This window comes from Girardinichthys multiradiatus, chromosome 17 (assembly GCF_021462225.1).
Source record: "Girardinichthys multiradiatus isolate DD_20200921_A chromosome 17, DD_fGirMul_XY1, whole genome shotgun sequence".
In the NCBI taxonomy this organism is placed as follows: domain Eukaryota; kingdom Metazoa; phylum Chordata; class Actinopteri; order Cyprinodontiformes; family Goodeidae; genus Girardinichthys; species Girardinichthys multiradiatus.
Genome location: NC_061809.1, coordinates 27981458 through 28002557, shown reverse-complemented (window position 1 = coordinate 28002557; position 21100 = coordinate 27981458). Strand labels below are relative to the sequence as shown.

At 42.0% G+C, this 21100-nt stretch overlaps 2 protein-coding genes across 3 annotated transcripts; one reads left to right on the top strand and one right to left on the bottom strand.

Annotated features, from left to right (window-relative positions):
• Nucleotides 1–93: 93 nt before the first annotated feature.
• On the bottom strand, nt 94–12816 carry nup107 (nucleoporin 107). Its single transcript, XM_047390484.1, has 27 exons — nt 12689–12816; nt 11057–11136; nt 10317–10409; nt 10129–10223; nt 9909–10044; nt 9712–9815; nt 9495–9610; nt 9367–9415; nt 8987–9058; nt 8084–8172; nt 7932–8007; nt 7741–7854; nt 7524–7614; nt 5694–5773; nt 5557–5616; nt 5335–5480; nt 5198–5246; nt 5047–5116; nt 3783–3898; nt 3461–3650; nt 3276–3382; nt 2203–2305; nt 1956–2116; nt 1736–1861; nt 736–855; nt 444–611; nt 94–310 (listed from the first exon to the last, which is right to left on the bottom strand). The coding sequence occupies exons 1-27, from the start codon at nt 12694–12696 to the stop codon at nt 203–205; spliced, it is 2727 nt and encodes a 908-aa protein (XP_047246440.1). The 5' UTR covers nt 12697–12816; the 3' UTR covers nt 94–202.
• Nucleotides 12817–13836: 1020 nt separating this feature from the next.
• Nucleotides 13837–20879, top strand: slc35e3 (solute carrier family 35 member E3). Of its 2 annotated transcripts, XM_047390280.1 has the most exons (8): nt 13838–14108; nt 14574–15038; nt 15115–15225; nt 15323–15382; nt 17216–17314; nt 17399–17481; nt 17681–17765; nt 17855–20879. In XM_047390280.1, exons 2-8 carry the CDS (start codon nt 14637–14639, stop codon nt 17954–17956), a joined length of 942 nt encoding a protein of 313 aa, XP_047246236.1. In that variant the 5' UTR covers nt 13838–14108; nt 14574–14636; the 3' UTR covers nt 17957–20879. The 2 variants fall into 2 exon arrangements, with proteins under 2 accessions (XP_047246237.1, XP_047246236.1); XM_047390281.1 differs by having other exon boundaries at nt 13837–15038.
• Nucleotides 20880–21100: the final 221 nt, after the last annotated feature.

The following is a 21100-nucleotide window of genomic DNA, read 5'->3' as shown; positions in this document are numbered from 1 at the left end:
CTATAGGCAGGGAACCATAACCTTCCTCATTACAGTAAGAGTAGCTGCTGAGACAGCAACAGTATCAAGAGAAACACAAATTCACAGCTGCTCTACAAGAAACAAAAGTTTTTATTTAGCAAACAAAAAAACCATTTCTGAGAGGAAGAGAGCAGTTATTGAAACAATGTTCTGAATGCGTGTGCGTGTGTTTTCTGTAAGATCATGGCTGCAGCTCATAGCCCAGCGGGTCGAGTCCTTGATCCAACAGTGCGAGCGACGACTCTCGCAACTTCTGAAGAAACCTTCTCAGCTCCTCTTTAGAGAAAACCTGCAACCAAACAACTTTTATTATCTTTCTTCATCATTTAATTAAACAAAACTGTCTCAAAGCAGAGCTCTGACATTAGGAGCCAATTAAAGGTAGAAAGCTGGAATTCACCACAGCCTTTTCCTCCAGTTACCTGGTAGAGTTTATGTTGGTCAGATGAGATGATGTCGGCGAGTCGCAGCGCCTCCTGGTGTCGGGAGGAGCTCTGCAGCACGCTGAGCAGAAGAAAGGTGAGGCGGGGAAGACAGAGAGAGCGTAACGCTGCCTTCTGGTGGCTTCGCTCTTCATCTGGCTCCGACTCCTGGAAACAAAAACATCTTTAGTTTATTCACACCAACTACCCATCTGCAGCCTTAATGCTAAGCTAACTGGATGAAAGATGCCAATTAAAACATAAAATCAAAAGTTAAACATTGTAGAACTACATGAACTTCTCTGTTGTCGACCATCCATCCTCCATCTACAAACAGCAACACGTTGTAGATTCTCTCTTTCACGTCTTCAGTTAAGACATCAAGGCGGCTCAACCAGGCACTCAAGGCGGCCTAAAAAAAACAAGATAATTAATTAGGGATGATTTTATCTTAATCCCCACTGATCTGGTACCTAAAGAGGCCCTGTTTGGTAACATTTTAACATTTGTTCTTCTGTACTCTTAGTAGTAAGATGGCCTATAAACCAGGACTGCTACATGCTACATCTTTATTCTGCTGGAGTTGTTGGTTGTAAAACCTTTTTTAACAGAAAGAAAGCCATCAACATTATCTCAGGATCTCTTGGAAAACTTTCAGCGATGCTTAGGAGGACTGAAGAGGTCAAGGTATCTTTTCTTTCCATAGAAAGTACTCCTAACACATTTTTCTGTGTTTTTTCTTCGTGACCTCTCATCACCCAGCCAGTAGAGGCACATGGCCACTCATGCTGCGCCTGGTTCTGGTTCTGCTGGAGGAGAGTGCTTCTTTTTTCCACTGTTGCCACATGCTTTCTCAACGGACGGACTGCTGCAAAGGTAACGACTCGATGGACTCGGTTCAACTTCCTTGGAAAACATGTTACCAACCTCCAATTTTACTGTATTTTATCATTTGTACTGAACTGGAGCTGAATCCGACTAAATGAATGAATGTATTGTAATACATCTGATTGACTTGAACTTTGAGACAAACTGGCTTCCATATAACTAGATATGAATTGGATCCGTTTGTCTGGACCTGAGCAATTAATCACCTTACAGCTGATCATCTACTCTATGTCAAGTCATCAGCCAATAGCTCTTTAGGCTATTCATTAACACTAAAAATCATATTTCATGTCTGTCAACACAGAGAACTGTTTATCGAGAATACTTTAAAAGATAACAGAAAGGTTTGACTGCTTGGAAAGATAAAATTAACAACTGCTGAGACGTTCAATCATTGTGTGTACCTGGTACTCCTTCTCTTTCATCTCATTGGCCACTCTCTCTGTGAATTTGGCTTCTGGAGCCAATGCTGGCTTCTGTGGTGCAGAACTGCTGTGGCTGAACCAGTCAGTGAATGCCTCATGGGCTTCCTGTAGAGGCAGGAACATACAGGTTTCACATTATTTCAGTTTTTATACCTGCACCACCACAGCTGCAGTGTCATCAAGCAAAAGGCTGACTGACCAGGTAAGCTCTGATGCACAGGTGCTCTCTGATGGCGTTCTCGTCCTCTGCAGGTAGAGGAGTGGTCTGCCCCTCACCCGTCCACTGTGAGTAAATTTCCCTCATTGAATCCTCAGGAACTTTGGAGAAAACGGCCTTGGCTGCGTCATGTTTCTGCAGAGCTGAGAGACACAGAACGAGGCATCATTTTTAGTCACATTAGCAGGAATAAAGAGTTTTAAAGGTTCCAACAGTGAAGAAAAATTACCCAAAAACTTCCTCATGATGGCGTTGGACTGCTTCAGGGCCTCAGCCCGGTGGGCAGGGTCAAACAGCAGCCAATCAATAACGTCAGTTTTCTTTTGGTCCTCCTATCAGAGCAAACAGTTACAGTAGCACTCTAAAAAAAACCTGCAAACACCCAGGGAACAATTGCTGCTTCCAACTAGGAAACACTAAATACACTATGATATGATACAGGTAATAACACAATACATCCATTCTTTGATAATCAATTCATTAAATTAAATGATTACAATACATCTAACAAGGATGGACATTTAAAAACTGTTGACCAGAACAACTTATTGTAAACTTGGCACATCACTGCCCCCTAGTGGAAGTGTTCTTAGCAGCTTAGTGATCCAAAGTACAAGCAAAACATTTAGCAGAGGGTACTTTACACATTTCCCGTTTGCCGTTTCAGACCTTTATAGTTTTGGTTGTTTACTGTAAAATGGCTGCAAGACATTTTGTGAAGACCATGCATGACTTCCTACCAGCCTGCTCCTGCTTTGACACCTGATGATTTAAAGTCATTTTCGATATTTCACTTATATTCCACTGTAAGGAAACGTGCATATATGACTCAAATGAACAATATCTACCAGCAGGAGGTCGATTAGAGTTGATGCTTGTAAGACAAAAATAATACAGCACAGTTTCAGGAAAACATGCATCTGTGATATTATTAAATATTTTTGGATGTCGCCACCACTCTATGTGAGCTTTAGACTCTCTTGTCAATAAAATCTGTATCAAGTGTCTGCAGAAAGAGCCGTGAAGGCCCAGGCAGCCGGTCAAATAAACTTCTGCCATGCAGAGTCTGAATACATGGAATTTCAAATATAACAGCCCACCAAATATTGTATTCAAGCAGTTGACCCAAGAGCATAAATCAGTGAACTGGAAACTGGCTCATTTCATCAATGAAGTTGCAGATTATTGGTATTTGATTGCAGCAACAAGTTGGACTAACTAGTGACTTTCCCGTCATCCTTTTTCCTTTAGAATCAAACAAGTTTCCACTACGAGAACATTGTAACTCAGTTTGGGTTTTACCTTTGTCGTTCCCGTCTCCAGTGTCTGGCTGTGGTGAGTAAAATCTGCATCGTCTCTCCTTCGTACCGTCTCCACCACCAGCCTCGTTATCGCAGAGACGTCCAGACCTAAACACCGAAACGTTCAAGATCCTCCTGATATGAGCATCTGTTGTCCTACTGGCCTCTAAACTACTCTCATCTCACCTGCTTCAGTGGCGAGCTGCAGGCACCGAGGGCGGAGCTCCGGCTGGCTGACCGTCTCCAAGAAAGCAGCGTACTGCGTGGTGGCCAGCTCGGCGGGAAGCTGGCCCACGTAGCTCGCCACGATGTTTGTCTGCTGGTCCCGGATTAGAAGTGAGATGTAGGCTTTAAGCACGTCGACACACACTTCCTCCTTGAAACAGAAAGAATTTGTTTATTGCTCCTTTACAGAGTTGACTTTTCTTTTATTAGCAGGTTAAATAAAAAATAAAAAGTCAGTGGGATGCAAAACAGCTCCTCCTGCCGAACTTCAAATCAACTTTACCTTCAGAGCCAAACCCAGAGAGCGGAAAAACAACACGAGGTGAGTCATAAAACGCAGCAGATGGAAAGGGAGGGGCTTAGAGGCTGTGAGCCAATCAGAAAACTCATCCATCAGTCCTGATTAGGACACAAAGACAGACTGAAGGTTAGAATAAGAAGCAAATAAGTTTACTGTCAAGAAAAGACAACTAAGTATGTTGGGAGAAAGATCAGCAACAACTATCCAACCATGTTTAATAGACTGTTGGATGAATGAACAGACCTAACCCAGACCTGCAAAATACTTCAGCCACATGTCCTCCTCCAGACTGTGTATAGGGGGTCATCCAGTGTGAAGGTGCAATGACTTTATATATTGAATTGCTTTCACCTACAAAAGCTAGAAAACACCCCGTCGTCCATTTTTGTGCCTCGTAAAAGTATTCATCCGCCTTACCTCTATGTATTCTTTTAGGGATTTGATGTTACGAATCAACTGAAAGTAATATAATCATCCTAAATTTTGATCAGGAGGCACAGGGAAGCTGGTAAACGTTGATGGGAAGATGGATGGAGCTAAATCCAAGACAATCTAGGATGAAAACCTGTTAGAGGCTGCAGAAGACTTGAGCCTGGGGTGGAGGTTCACCTTCCAACAGGACAACCACCCTAAACATTCAGCCAGAGGTACAATGGAAGGAGTTAGATCAAAGCAGATTCATGTTTTAGAATGGCCTAGTCAAAGTCTAGACCCAAAACCACTTAAGAATCTGTGCCGATACTTGAAAACAGACGTTTAGAGATGCTCTTCAACCTTCCGCTTAAGCTTGAGGTGTGCAAATGTTGTAGATGAACCCCAAAACGACTAGCTGTAAAAAAAAAAAAAAAAAAATAGCTTAGCTTCCCAAATCATCCCTAGTCTGTGCTGGTCTGTGATATTTAATCCCATAAAGCACATTACGATTAATGAGAACATGTGAAAAATATCTGCTGGGTACGAATACTTTTGCAAGGCACTGAGATCTGGTTGTGAAGCCAGCAGGTCGTGGAAACCCTTTGTTTGAGTTCTGGTTGCACAATGAGGTCCCCTCTCAGCAGCACGGTCCTCTTAAACATGTCAGAACAAAAGCAACAACCACTTTTCTGTTGCGTCGTTAAGATTTGTTTTCTGCTTACACTTAAGGTGCAGATCGAGATGAGCCACCTTGTGCTTGTGCTGCAGCTGGTTGAGCTCTCTCAGCCACCGTACAGGTACTAAAACAGGTCATTTGTGAGGTCAATTTTACCGTCCAGATCTCCGAGAATCACAAACTTCTGGATAACGTGATAATGTTCTTTAGTCTCGTCCAACACTCTCTGTCCCAAAGACACAGAAACAGTGATTAACGGTGAGGTCAGTCATGTGATTATAACATTAGCACTCATCATGAGGTTCACCTTCGATTCTGATGCCTGAAGCTCCTCAAACACTTTCTCCATGGTCCAACTGAGAAGAAGAAAGTAATCAGAGTAATCAGAGGCGCACCGGAGGTTTCATCCCTACTGTTCACCCCTTCGGATCATTTATGTCGTACTTTGCCTCCAGATATTCCCGCGGTAGTGTCTCCAACTCCTGGTGGGCCATGCCTGATGACATGAGATCCTTTTCAACCAGCGAGTCCACCATGACTCTGAAGTACGCCCACACACAGTCCTCCCACGACTCACACACAGCCAGGAGCTGAAACACACCCAGACAATGATAACCAGTCCTGATGCAGCGACCTTCTGTTGTGGAGTAGAAGTGAATAAATCACCGGTTTGATGTTTCCGCTCAGGCTGGCGTAGATCGCCCTCTCGTATCTGTTTAGCTGCTCCTACAATGAAAACAAAGAGTTCATATTTGATGTCTGCTTCTTATTTGAATTCCCAGGTCTGGTGAAGGTAAGCAGACCTCTTCAGCCATCCTCCAGCAGCAGGCCTTCCAGATCCCTCTGTGTGGGTTTCCTTCAACAGGCTGCAGCTCTGAGTTTCCTGCAGACAGAAACGGTCAAAGAGCGACAGCATTGGTCCAGTTTTTACAGAAATGCTATACATTCTGGCTGAATACATCTTCCTATAAAGAATCAGCCTGCAAAAACAGCTCAGAGCTTAAAGAAAGACTGGATCTGAGGGGTTTAGACTGGCTGTTGTTGTTTTAAACAAATGACGGGTAAACACCCTGCAACAGCACCTAATGTTCTGCTGAACCCGCAGGACGTTGTTATATTTGTGAAAGTTAAAGAACAGTAATGGTAGAACTTGTTGGTTTTTTATTTCATTACCGTATTTTCCGCACTATAAGGCGCACCGGATTATAAGGCGCATAGAATAGAAGCTACTGCAGTCAAACGTTTGACTGGGGTTGCGTTATGCATCCACTAGATGGAGCTAAAGAGAATGTCAACAAAACAGTCAGATAAGTCAGTCAGTCAAACTTTATTAATACACTACAAACCAGCGTTCTGATAACTCCATTCACTCTCATGGTAAGGTCTCCTCTACATAGAAATCTATTGAATAGAACCAACCGCACGTTAGGAATGCATTGGAGTCTATGAAGTTGAAGTTGAAATCAAACGTTAGTTAAAACGTGAAAGGGAACTTTTCCTTGATTCAGTAAACACGTAAAAGAAACAGTTTGATGCACTAAATCAAACGTTAGTACCGTTAACCTTTCCTGTTTCTGTCCCCTGACCGTAGTCTGATGACACAGGGGAGACGCTTTCTCCAGGGCCGAAGTTACTAGTTTCCTCGGGGTTAACTCCCTCACTCATACGTTGCTGAGTTGAACATGAAGAAACAGCATCAAAACACTGAGTTGTTGACGAGATTCGGGGTTCTTTTTAATGACTTTGCAGCACGTAAAAACACAGGGCTTACAGACTCATACACCGCTGCTCCGGTCGCCGTCTCTACCCACCCCACACACACAATAATACCGACGTCACTCCTTCACTCTTGATTCTCAGCTACGGCAGCACACAGCGCCACCTCTGTCCGGAGGAGTAATGTCAACATCTTCCACACACACACACGAAACATACACCCCACACACTGAGCTTCTAATCACATATAGTTCAGGCAATTCCTGCAACAGTACATTCAAATGTTATACACACACAAGTGGTGTTGGACTAGGAGTAAGCACAGTACAGGTGTTTACCGCTATTACTTCGGCGACACCCCTGACTACGGTAGCCGTAATGCTGCAAGCGGTGCGGCTTTGTAGTTTACCAGTCGTACTGAAACATTTTGACAGAGCGCCGTGTACAACCAGTATGGATCAACCAATTAACCAATTGATCCATAGATAAGGCGCTCCGGATTACAAGGCGCACTGTCATTTTTTGAAAACATTTAAGGTTTTTAAGTGCGCCTTATAGTGCGGAAAATACGGTAATTATTTTTCATTCAGTTCAAAATTACAGATCTTTTGGGTTAATAAACATGGTTAGAATGAAGAAGGTGGAATTTGGGGAAAATGCAATGAAATCTGGAAACAATTAAATGGATTATATAGGATCCCAAATCAGATTTACAGCAATTACACCAATTTTCAGGGATGCACCAAAATGAAAATTTACACCGATATTGGATTGCTTTTCATTTTTTTAATTATTTGCATATCTACAGGTTAGTCTTGATTTTTGTCAGTTTTCTTCTGGTCTGTTTTTGTAACTGTGGTTTGCAGAAAGCCAGGTTTTAACAGCGATAAATTTGCCAACAAGTGGTCAGTTGTTACCTGAGGTCATGTTAGGATCATGGTAGAGTTTCCAGCCCTCCAGAGTTGCTGCTCTCCAGGCCTGACCGCAGCGTTTACACAGCCTCTGAGCCTAGAAACATGCATAAAATATATAAATAACAATGCAATAACAGCTGAACTTCAAACTGCATGGAAGGTTCTCTGGTCTGTATGAAAAGTTAAATCCTCATTTATGAAGTAAAATCTGTTTCTCTACCTCATCTGTCATTCCCGCTCGGATCAGAGTGAACAGGTTCTTCAGCAGTCGTGCGTCATCTTCTCTGTCCAGATCCGCCAGGGGGCGCTGCTGCCGGAGAGGAGCATCTGGGTCCTGCACAGGTAAATGCAACCATTACATTCTAACAGTGGTCGGAGAGGACATGTTCTCTCTGCAGAAACAAGCCTCACCAGCTCTGTGACGAGAGGAATGTGGAAGTCGGGAACACTCTTGCTCCTTATCTTCAAAGCGTGCAGCGTGTTCTCCCTAGATGGCACACAAGTGTTTTTATCCACATGCTGAGGTGCATTTCACACCGAGGAACAAAAAGAGATCTACTCACCAGCACACGTTTTTGGCGTAGTATTCAATGTTATCAGAAAAATCTTCAATCTGATCCTTGGCGATGCTCTCTAGCCAATCAACCACCAGCTGCAATAAAAAAAACAACTTTATTTAGCTGTAGGCTTTACTCTCTTAACGTTGAACCACTTGGCATCATTCTGGCTGAATAAATGACCTCTCTTCCTGGCAGAATTCGCTCAGCTCAATTGTTTGTTTTTATGGAACGGTCCAAGCTTTAAAACATAGTCCAGAAAGCTTTAAAGGGTCATGGTCAGGGTACTGGGAAATGCTAATCCAGTGGGATGACCTGCTTAATCTGGTATAAAACCCGTTTGGATGCGTTTGTGGGTTCATTGTTCTGTTGGGATACCCAATTGGGTCCAAGTTTCAACCATCTAGAGTTTAAGCAGAATAATATAAAAGGTAGTTCTTCATTGTTCCATCCACTTTGTGCAATGCACCATGCCACGTGCAGTGAAATGGTCCCAAAGCATGATTTTGCCACCACCATGCTTGACAGTTTGATCACTCCATTTCTGAACCAGTTATTGTGTCTGTCAAAGATTGAGCTGCTTGGGCAAGATGAAAAGAAGTATCTTTGGTGGAGCCGAGGTGAGGCTTTGAAACCCAAGAACACTGTACCAGCTGTCAAGCACGGTGGTGGAAGCATCATGCTGAGGGGTTCTTTTAATGCCAGTGGTACTGGTGAACATCAGAAAGTAGATTTAAACCTGCCTGTTCCAGCAGGGCAGTTACATTAGAATGAGTTAAGCTTCATCACAGTAAAGATCTCACATCCAGAACTTCCAAGTTGTTTTAGTTTCTTTATTTATAAAAAGACAAAATCTTACATCTTAATATCTTCCCAATTAACTAAAACCAGTATGTGTCTGTATGTTACCTGGCTCTGTCGTATGACGGCGTCTCGCTGGAAAAGCTTATCCACAACGACCTTCTCACTTTCACTGGGGACCTGCAGACACAAACACAACCTCATGTTCACAGAAACGTCTGATCGGCTCTTTTCTTGGGATGTATGAAGACTCGAATTGCAAAACGTTTTTTGACATGCGTATTGCTCATACATGACTGTGGCTAACATAATGCAGGTTGGATCAGAACCACATCTCTCCTGCATGCAATATTGTTTCTTAAATCATCTCTTTTCTCCCCATATTCCTTTTAAGCAGTCAAATATTCACCTAACCGTGTCCTGAAAGGTTTTCCTTGGACTTGGGCTGCTTTTTCCACTCATTTTCAATTCTAAAAAGTTCCACTTACAACCATGTCTATCATCATGTCCTCTTCCAGCGCCAACTGGATCCGATCTCTGCAGAAAAAGACATCGGGTTAACTTAGAAAAAAGCCGGCGGGAAGACAAACGCCCGCTCAGTCAGCTGGACGGATACCTGTAGAGAGAAGCGATGAGCCTCCAGGTGCAGTTCTCCTGCTGCAGCAGCCAGCGGACACCTGCTGTTTTACTATTCTGACCCGCTCTCAGCACCACAGACTGCAGCACGTCCACCTTAAAAATAATCAGTAAAGATGTTCTGTTAGAGGCTGTTTTTTCTTATGGAAATGCATCAATAATAATTGAGAGAACAGGTAGGTTTCAGGCACACCTACCTTCTCCTGGCAGATGTTCTGATAATCCTCCAACAGCTCAAACGCAGCAGAGGAAGAGTGTTTCAGAAAGGAGGCCAGGAATTCTGGGAAAAGACTGGCAGCCGCTGAGTGGATCAGAGTCGGATGTTAGAATGTGCTCCATATACCAACACAGTAGTCTATCAGAGAAAAGCTTGGAGACGTTTGGTTTCCCTCACCTGCCTCTCCTGGGTCATCCTCCTTCAGCAGAGCTGAGCTCAGGTTCGCATCGTCGTCTCTGAAGAAGCTGCTGTTGTCCAATCCGGAGACGCCGGAGGTGTACAAGGTGTTGGTCCAGTCGCTGTCGTCCAAGTTCTACACGTGGGTCATATTTATCTTTAGTAAATAAATTCAAATAAACGATGGATGCCTTTTAATGCGTCTGTGTTTGTCTCTCACCATGCTGCTGAACACATTTCTGGGTGTGTGTGTGTATCGAGGCGTCCGAACTCCAGAAAACAAAATGGAGGAAACATCTGGAACTCTGGGAGTGACTTGGGAGACAGAAAGATGGACCAAAGATTGGAATTTAGTTAAAAATGGAGTGGTTTAATGGTAAAATCATCAGGTTTAAATCTGACCCTCACCGGCCTGTCTGAACAGGGAAGCGGGGGTGTTCCTCGGCAGGGAGCGGGCCGGTGTTAATGAGGGAATGACTGGGCTGCCGTCTGGTGAGGGGACTGAGGCAGAGAGTCAGGAAAACAACAGATCTGAGGTTGCAGAGCAGTAGAAACAGAGATGTTCAGACCCAAACTACTTCTAATCTGGATTTGTATCCCTAACAATGATTTGTTTATTTCAAACTCCCAGACAAACAAATAGCAGCATGTTAGGCTGAGAAAAATCCACTTCCAACTCCAGGTCTTGTGCAGTTTTCTCTGAGGCCCTTCATTTAATTAATTCTTTCATTTTATGATGGATTTAAAAACTAACGCCTCTAATCAATGATCCTGCTACACATTTTCACATTTCATGCTTTTCTTCAAAACTAAAAAGATCTACTGGTGAAAGTTCGGCTGATCGGACCTGAAAGAAAACCTGCCAGTAAATCCTTGATCAGTGCATCTCTACGAATGACTCGAGCTCTCTCTCTTATGTGTAGCAAAGCTACCAAACTATCAGGGACATAAACTGCATTTTCATAACTTTAGTCGACTGCTATCTTCTCCAGTGGCAGATATTTCATCTTAAATAACTCATTGGGGGAAGAAAACTCTTGATTCAGTGACATTATTAGAAAGAAGTTTATCATTCAACGCAGCTAAACACTAATCACAAAAATTGCAATGTAAAAGCACAAACAGCAGTGTTTTTGCTTTAAGGATACAGGCCACCTTCTTCCTCCTGCGGGCGGCGACTGTCACCTCATCATCTCGGACCACCGGAGAGAGCAGCTCACTCTGACCCCTTTAGGACGACACCACACACCATGTATTTGTATCTATTTGATTATTTAAAATGTACAGTTAGGAGCAAAGCATGATTAAATAGTTGATGTTTGGCTGCACAAATAAGGATGGAGTGTAATTGTTTGAAGGCAAGTTAAAATCTGAAGATTTTTGTCCTAATCAAATCAACCCAGCTGTACCTTGGAAATATCCCCAAGACCCTTTAACGCACGTTGCTTCATAATCTTCTCAAGGCTGTGGTTATCACTGTTGCATGTGTACCGCTTCTCTATCATTTTTTCCTCCTCTCAACTTTCAATTAATATGTTTGGATGCAGCACTCTGAGAAGCCAGCTTACCTCTGTGAATAATGCCTCCACAACAATAGTTTCAGTTTTTTGATTAAATTATTGAAATTAATTACCTTTGCAATGATATCCTAATTTATCAAGACTTACCTGTACTCTTCACTTCACGAGGAGTCTCAAGAGAATAAACATAAGGACATGTAATGTTCCAAACATACATTAAACATACTGGATGCCACCATGTTTAATGTAGTTCTGTTATTCTTCATACAAAATATAACGGTCCTCCGTAGGCGTGTTCGTGTGTGGATCAACATGCCAGTTCCGTCTAACTTTGGACCAACATGTACATGCCTTATAGGACAGATGGGTGGGTTTTCTTTGGTACCAGAACAAGACAGGAGGTCTTCAACAACACTGGAACCTTCTCCTGGGTCAGGCTAAGGTTAAAGATTCCTGATTTGGTGGAAGAGAAAATGTAGAAGCAGAAGGCAACATGGCCAAGATTGAAGATGAAATATTTGAGCTTGTTTCTGAACAGAACCTACTGAAGAATGTGCTCAGTTCATCAGCTCTATGCGACCATCTTTCTGCTCGAAGACTGTGATCCTTATCCATGACCACGGATCTCTGATATTGTTCTGGTGGAGTGTGCTCTCCAGCTTCTTCTTGTGCACCTCCTTGATGTCCCTAATCTTGATTTTATGTTAGTATACTCCTCAATAATTCCCCCTCTCCCTCCCTGAGGACTCATTAGTTTGTGAACCAAATCAGTCCATTCAATTAGATGCTGAACCTTAAGCAGTGATTGTCTCTGACCTACTCCAGCGCCGCAGTGATAAAGAAAAGCTTCATTAACTACATTTAACATTAAAAATCTTCTGGAGAGATACAATAATTCTAGATTATTGTTTTAAATGAGATCGGAAGCTAATGCATTAATATAAACGTTGACTCTCTGCTAACAGTAAAGCACTATTTTTATTAGTTATACCGTAGACAGTCGTTGTTCTTACATTTCTCCGTTCTCTAACTCGTGTAAATGATAATTATCTCGCATTTCCAACTACGAACAACTTCAATTAAATATGTCAACAAAAATTAGCCTGTTAGCATCCGCATTCAGAGAGGCAGGGTTAGCATAGTTAGCTCCCCAAGAAGCAAACTACACAACAAGCTAATGGACAAATAGACAAAACTCAGAGAAAGACAGAGAAACTTAAACAGTATAACACAGTTAAAGGTTAAAGCGACATATTTTACCAGTCCATTTTGGAGAGCTGTCAGTTCCCGCTTCACGAGGGTTAGCAGGTTTCCTTCTTCGGTTTTCAATTCTCCGCAAACTGAAAAGCTTGAGGCACTCTACTGCCCCCTAAGGTGTACGGTTCTTCTTCTTCTTCTTCTGTGTTATTTTTTGGCAGTTGGCAAATAACGTTATGATGTGCATTACCGCCACCGACTGGTATGGAGTGTGGTTCTTCATGGTTTTAAATCTTATTTACTATTACAACAATCAAATTCTATTTATTAATTTAGTGCTAAGGTGTACGGTTAGATCGTACTCAGGAATTTGTCAAAATGTAATTTTTGAAAGTTAAATTATGTTAATTTTCTGGGTTTTAAATGTTTCTACGGCATACAAATATTTTACATGTTTCACAGGCATTTTGTACCAGATAAACACAATTTGTGTAAGGTGATCCTATTTCCTTCCACCAGCTACAAATCTATGGAGTTCTGGTCATGCTGGCCAGTCAAGTACAGTAACACAAATGTCATTAAACCAGCTTTTGGTACCTTTGACAGTGTTGTTGGCACCAAGTCCTGCTGGAAAATGAAGTCAGCATCTCCATACAGCTTGTCAGCAGAAGGAGCCATGAAGTGCTCTAAATTCCAGATGAAACCTTACTTTCATCTGAAATAGGACTTTCGACCACTGAGCAGTAGTCTAGTTATTTTTCTCTTTAGCCCAGATAAGATGCCTGTAGCCCATGTGTGGGGTTCATTTTTTGTAGTGGCTCCAGCCTCAGTCAGCTCCTTGTGAAACTCCCTTAAATCCTTAAATGGATTTTGCTTGACAAGCCTCACAAGGCTACATTTTCTCTGTTGCTGGCGCACCTTTTCCTACTGCACTTTTTCCTTCCACTCAACTTTCCATGAACTCAGTATTTACATTTTTCACAATATTCTAAAGAAATAAAGGTCTGAAATATTTTACTCGATATGTATCTAATCTATATAATATACAAGTTTCACTTTCTGAAATGGGAGACGAAAAATATTCATTTTCACGATTTACAATTTGTTTTAGCTGCAATTCTATGTTGAAACATGGAGTGTTTTTATTGTGTGGAGTGAGACATCTCTCCGTGTGTCCCATCTCTGCTCTCCAGTCCCCCCTCCGCTCCGTTAGCAGCCGCTGTGGCTCCTCACTCCGCCGCGGAGCGGTGTGAAACACGGAGGAAACAGGAACAAACAGGGCAATTCAGGCTTTATTCCGTTAGACCGCTGAATGTATAGGAGCTGGGGAAAATATTCCACAGGTGCAGCATAGATACTGGCACTGGAAAACCCCGGGCTGCAGCTGGAAGCGCTGGGAAAGGAGGCTGGGACCGGCTCGGTAATTCCCGGAGCGGATCCAGAAGAGAAGCAGGGAAGGAGAAAGGAAGATGGAGACCCCCGGGTAAACTTTTCTTATTGCGTGGCAGAGTCACATAGAAACATACAGACTGACAAGGAAGTGGGTCAAATAAGATAGAGTCAAGCTATAATTCATATTAAATTCATAGGAACTTATTTTAAGTTGTTATATTATATTTGATAACATAGATTTGGAAAGAAATAGCTCTAGGTTCTGATGCTTATTTAAAACTGCAGCATTGTTTCATTAAATAGGAGTAAAAACATGCTTGAATACATTGTCTCAGAATAACCCTCCATCTAGATGCCACATGTATGAAAAGATCCTCATGTTGGTGGAACCCTGCTGGATCAGGACTGAGATCCGTTTCTCTACTTTCAACGTTTTCTGCTCCTGAACAGAAGAAAAGCAAAGGACAAACATAAAGCACTGCATCTGACTGGGGTCAGAATCTGCATGAAGCCCCTATGTTCATCATTGATCTTTCTCTTTCTTCTCTATTTGTAGTCGGAAATTTTGAGCATTGCGATTCAGTCCTGGGAAAAGTTAAACTCTGGAACTTCAGGAACCATGACCGGGCAGCTCTTGGGTTTCTCAGCCAACAGGCACATTGTCACGGGCCTGCTGGTCAACCTGTTGTCCTCCATCTGCATCGTCTTCATCAACAAGTGGATCTATGTCCACTACGGTTTCCCTAACATGACCCTTACCCTTGTCCATTTTGCGGTCACATGGTTGGGACTTTACATTTGCCAGAAAATGGACATCTTCTCTCCGAAGAGCCTTCCAGTGCGCAGGATCATGTGGCTGGCACTCAGCTTTTGTGGGTTTGTGGCCTTCACCAACCTCTCTCTGCAGAACAACTCAATAGGAACGTACCAGCTGGCCAAAGCCATGACCACGCCCGTCATCATCCTCATCCAGACCACGTACTACAAGAAGACTTTCTCTACCAAGATTAAGCTGACACTAGTGAGGAAAATCTGCAATATGATTGTGGGAATCAGCTGTTTTCTTGATAAAAGTTTTGCTTTATTTCTCCCTACAGGTGCCCATAACTTTGGGGGTTATACTGAACTCCTATTATGATGTGCGCTTCAATGTCTTGGGGATGGTGTTTGCTACACTGGGGGTTCTTGTCACTTCTCTCTACCAAGTGGTGAGTAAATATAAACCCTGGATGGATACCATGAGAGCAGAAAACTAAACTTAAATGAAGCAGATAATAAAAATCTGCCTGTCTTTATGTCTCTCAGTGGGTGGGGGCGAAACAACATGAGCTCCAGGTGAACTCCATGCAGCTTCTGTATTATCAGGTGAGAAGTCTGAAGCAAAAACTACAACTGTAGCTGTGTTGTATTGCAGCAGGGCAAAGGTCAGTTGTTGCTCCTAATAAAGACTCCAGTTGGGACTTCATGTGACTTCATAACTTCAGGTTATAAGCTCCTGAAACCTTCTGATCCTGGCGTCTCATGGCTTGAAGATATACAAATTTTGCCTTGCAACAGTAACCAACCCTTGAACAATTTGCTCTACATGCAAAACGCCATATTTGGTCAAAAGCAGACATACACTGCACCTCACAAAACAAAACACCATCCCGTCCATCTGTGGTGGTGGCAGCATCATGCTGAGGGGATACTTTTATAAAGCAGGCATAAAGAAACTGTTAAATACAGGGTAATGCTGGGAGATCATTTGTTAATACCGAGCTACAGTGGAATAATTTAGATCAAAGCACAATTTAGAATGGCCTAGTCAAAGTCCAGACCTAAATCCAACAGAGAATCTTTGGCAAGACTCTAAAACTGTCCTTCATCCAGTATGACTAAGCTTGAGCTATTTTTGCTAAGAAGAATTTGCAACCTCTGCCTATGTGAGCTGCATATACGAAGCTGGTGGAGACAAACAACAAGAAGGCTGAAAACAAATGCATGCCAACTTTTCAGATTTGTATTTGTGTTGATCTCTCTCAAAATCATTAATAATACATTAAAGTTTGGTTTTAACCGGACTAAATGTGGAAAACATCTTGATCTGAATTTTCAGAATGTGGTCAGGATTATTTAGGCTGACTGGATTCAATAACATGATTACTGGTGTTGACCTCACCGACTTGGATTCAATTTAATTCACAGATTTGGTCTTTTTGTCTTTGATTCTGAGAGGTTTTTGCATTAATTTCATGCGATTAAAGTTCATCCAACTGGTACTTTCTCTGTATGTCCAGATGTTAACATGTTGATCATTTACCTTTCAGAGATGTGTTCATTTCATACATTCTGCCAGCACATGATTTATTGCTGGAGGAACATTTATGACTGTGGCTAATAATCACCATTAATAAAGCACCACCCATTCTGGGCACTCCTGAACTACGTTAAATAATCCCAAAGATTAGAAATTGCTTTGATAGTTTTATTCTTTTTTTATTTTCTCTATTTAATTGTTCATCTTGAAAATGTGTCTGAAAGATTTTTAGTTTAATTGTTTTAATCTTGAACTCATTTTCCTACAGTTGGGATTTAAGGCTAATGAACTTGTTCATGATTCTTGTTCCCATTGCTCTTTGAGCTACACTTGGGACATGTTTGCTCTGTCTGTCCACGCTTGGTTTTTCAAGTCTTGTAAGGCAGGAAACCCTGATTTAAACTTATTTTATTGTTATTTGTTCTTCTGATCTGCTTTATTTTAATATGGAGAACTTTGGCTGCACTCTCCAAAGTTTTAAAATGAATAATTACCTAGAATGAGGAGGATGATGAGGGAGGTTTAAAAACTCCCAAGAGCAGAATGTGGAAATGAACCTCATTACCACTGCTAAGCATGGTGGAGGATATGTGATGCTGTGGGCCTGGTCCAGAAGCCCCAGGAACATTGTCACAGTGCATGGTATCACAGACTCAGAAAAACCAGGGTACATGAAATGAAGATCTAAAAATGGATTGTAGTCACTGGGTCTTTCAGCAGGATAATGGTCACATAAACGCAGACGCAACTTCTTCCAGTCTGCAAACTTAAATACTGTAGAAAACAATAAATATGGAGGGTTTTGTATATATTTACTGGCTATCCAAAGGATCCGTAGTACTTTATTAACTGTAATATTATTGTGTTCTGTCAACTTTTTAATGCTGGGTCTGTTGCAGGCTCCTCTTTCGTCTGCGTTCCTCCTAGGGATCATCCCGCTGTTTGAGCCACTAACCGGAGACGGTGGGATATTCGGACCGTGGTCTCTGCCTGCTCTGGTCAGACATGAAACACACAAATACCTGAATACCTCTTTCCTCCAAAAGTCTGTGACTAAAGAGTGCTGTTCTCTTGCTGACCAGGTGACGGTGCTGTTTTCGGGCGTGGTGGCGTTCCTTGTCAACCTTTCCATCTACTGGATCATTGGGAACACCTCGGCTGTCACGTATCCTTCATTGACATGGGGTGGGGGGGTCATGAAGCCTCTGTTTCAGGAGGGATCAGGGGTTTGGAGCTTTATTTTTACAGATCTTTTTCTCTGTCCTATTTTCCTTCCTGTGAAACTATGAGATTTAATTGACTTTATTTGCAGCTGTTGGTTTATAGTTTTCTTCAGTTCGTGCTCTCTTGACTCCCTCCTTCAGCTACAACATGTTTGGTCATTTCAAGTTCTGCATCACTCTGATTGGAGGATACCTGCTCTTCCACGACCCGCTCTCTCTCAACCAGGTCAAGTTTTTTTGTGTCTTTTAGTGCTGCTCTGTGGATTTATCCTGGTTTTCCTGAGCTGAATTTCTGTCCTGCTGTGTCTCACCCAGGCGTTGGGGATCCTCTGTACGCTGGCAGGAATCCTGTCCTACACTCACTTCAAGCTGGTGGAACAGGAGGAAGGGAAAAGTCGCCTGGCTCAGAGGCCGTAGACTGATCCACCTCTGACCTCTGATCCCTCACAGTGGCCAGATGAAGAAACATCTGTAGATATCTTTTTCATATTTTACTGGGAGAATGTCTTTTAGAAGAAGAAAAAGATTTTTTAATTTTTTTTACTATTCATGAAGAGAAGCTGAAACAAAACGCAGCGTCATCTGGACTCAAAATGCAAAGCAGTGTTGGCTTTATAGAACTAGATTTTTATTTTCAAGAAAGTACAGAACAGCCAGTTTTGGCTTCACTTGTCTGCAGAATTTCCTGTGCATGTTTATGACATATCATTGAAACAATGGATGGTTTTAGAGCAACTAATCAACAGAAATCAGGCCTGTTTCTTACTAGAACAAAGGAGCCGATATAAGCTTCCACTGATCAATGTCCTGGTTGATTAGCATCCTTGAAGTTGTTGTGGCCAGAAGGTCCCTCGACTTTATACACTTATTTAAGACAGCTTTCAGTCTTGTGTGCCGGCTGATGTGAGTCCAAATGCTGCCTAGCCTGCAAACTTTGCCGTGCCGCTCATCGTGGAAATGATTGTCGTTCATTTTAGGCATTTAATGATTTATTTCAACTGCTCATTCTCCAGGATGGAGTGATTATACAGCAGGGATTTTTAGACAATAATACTCAAATGTTCACATACCTGCCTACCAATGTTTGGTTAAATGTCTCTTAGCAATTTGTACCTCAATCACTGCTTTTTGTAGCTTATCTGCAAGCTTATGGCATTATTGTGGCTGGATATTTGACCCTTCCTTTTTGGCCAAGTTAAGAGTTTGTTCACACTGGTTGGTTTCCTGCCACCGACCCGGCTTTTTAACCTCGTCAGGGCTTTAGGAAGGCCAGAAGCTCACTGTTGGCCTTCTTGGTCCAGTTTTGGATACCTGTCCGGTTGAAACACCCAACTGTGTTCAAGTTTCAACCATCAAGTTGCTGATTTGAGGCAAAGTTAAACAATCTGGAGGTAGTCCACCTTCTTCATTATTCCATTGACTTTGTGTAATGCTTCGCTGGCACTAAACAACCCCACACCATGATACTGCCACCACCATGCTTGATGGTTGGTGCATTGTTCTTAGCTTTGAAAGCCTCAACTTGACTCCTCCAAACATTCTTAATTTTTATGTATTTTGGTTATTTTGCTCAGAAAGAGACAAGAAAAAAGCAAAGAGACTGAAAGGTATTTACAGTTCATCCTTGGAGGATTGTTTTTTTTTGTTTTTCAAAAGGAACTTGAAATCATCAAACTCTTGAAATTTAGTTCTAATCGATTTTATGAACATATAAATTTAATTTTAAATACCAGTTCAAAGTTTCTTGTCTCACTGTAAAACTTTTCACCAGAAGACATTAGGCTGGTCCATGTGGGCACCAGCTGCATATTTCAGTCCAGCTTGAAGGTAAGGATTTTGGAGCTTGGGCTTTTCTCTATGTCAGCACCCTCTCAGTCCATGGTGATGTAAAACTGGCTTCACTGGACAGTGACACTGGTGTTCCTGCAGTTTCTGAGTCGGGGCAAACTTGAGCCTCCAAAACTGGTTTTGGAGTGAACTGTCAAGCATGGGGGTGGCAGCATCATGCTGTGGAGCCTGTGGTACTGGTACATTGTACAAATTGGTTGAACACCCTAAGCAATTTGCTTTCATCTGAGGTGGTACTTTAGATCCTCTTCCAGACCTTAGAAAAGTGCCTCATCTGAATAATTTGTACTCGTATTCAGGTATTTGAACTGATGATCTTTGAATCTGCAGTTGTGTAGAAATGGTCCCAGAATGCTTTCCCACCTTATGGAAACCTACAGTTCTCCTTCTTAGATCTTCACTGAGTTCCTTGGACCATTGTTCTGAGTGTTGGTAAGTACTGTGAGGATTGTCAAACATCCTTCTTATGCTGCTAACAGAAACTACCGGCTACAAACTGAACACCTTTACTGACTGGAAAATTAATGTGAACGTCATAAACATGATGAGTGGGTGCAACTGTAGATGGGATAGAGTCCCTTCTGTTGAATGTTAGAGAGAAACTTTGCCTAAAGAACAAAATATATATCTTAATATGTTGGTACTAAAATATTTTCTCATAGTATTACATTATTCTAATTAACAGTAAGAGTACTATTCCCGGACTAATCCCCTCAGTCTCATCCTACCAAGTCTAAGCCTGAAAATGTTTGATTTTCCAGTGTAGTTACTGGCTGCAGTTTGCCAGAAACCTACACTGGACCAGCTGTCAAGCATGGTGGTGGTGGTATCATGCTATGGTGCCAGTGGTACTGGTCCACTGCACAAAATGGATGCCAAATATGAAGATGGTGGGCTACCGGCGCATTTTCCTGCTTCCACAAGTGGGCTGAGTTTACATCCAGACTGTGTCCATAACTCATTTCTTTCTGACTGAATTGAGCGTCAGACATTTAGACGATGCCGTGCAACTGATCTGTTTTTGGGGCTTTTATCCCATCCTGCTATGGATTTTGACTTTGAGTACTGGGATGAATTCATTTCAATTTTATGCCTGGACTGATTATCACAGCAAAATGTTTCATGTTTTAAACATTGTTGAAACAGAGCATTTAAAGACAAATTTTTATACCAGTTTTTTTAGTCTGGTTTATTGTTTACTGTCTGCAAGATTTATATTTTCATTATATACTGCTGTAATTTTCTTTTTTTTTATTCCTTTTGAGTTTCTCTCTGTTTTGACATATTTTTTTCTACATGGTTGTCTGGATCAAACTGATGAAGCTCAGTCATCTGGGTTGCAATATCAGAAATTCAGATTTTCTGTTTCATATTAGTTTTTTTTCTTTGTGTAAAATTGAGTAATGCGTGCATAAAATAACTTACTCTTTTAGCCTCAGATTTGCAGCTGTACAACAAAAAATTGTATTAAATAAATGATATAATTATTAAATGACCAAAGAAAACTTTTATTTCATCTTTCTCTGGTATCATATCATATTAAAAGGAACAGTGTGAGAGAACATTCCTGTGATTCTCAAGCTGTGAATTACTTATCGTCGTCTTCCACTTATCCGGGTCTTCAGCTCCTCCGGGGGGAGCCCAAGGCGTTCCCAGGCCAGCCGAGAGACATAGTCCCTCCAGCGTTTCCTGGGCCGTCCCCTGGGCCTCCTC

Excerpts from the sequence above, each read along its gene's own strand:
- nup107 (XM_047390484.1), bottom strand. Across the intron at positions 10,410-11,056 it reads CAGGAGGAAGAAGGTGGCCT|TCCCCTCACCAGACGGCAGC; the intron begins GTATCCTTAAAG and ends TCTCTGCCTCAG. Across the intron at positions 7,855-7,931 it reads TTCCTCTCGTCACAGAGCTG|GACCCAGATGCTCCTCTCCG; the intron begins GTGAGGCTTGTT and ends TTACCTGTGCAG.
- slc35e3 (XM_047390281.1), top strand. The coding sequence starts at position 14,637 with ATGACCGGGCAGCTCTTGGGTTTCTCAGCCAACAGGCACATTGTCACG. Across the intron at positions 15,226-15,322 it reads TCACTTCTCTCTACCAAGTG|TGGGTGGGGGCGAAACAACA; the intron begins GTGAGTAAATAT and ends TATGTCTCTCAG. Across the intron at positions 17,766-17,854 it reads ACCCGCTCTCTCTCAACCAG|GCGTTGGGGATCCTCTGTAC; the intron begins GTCAAGTTTTTT and ends TGTCTCACCCAG.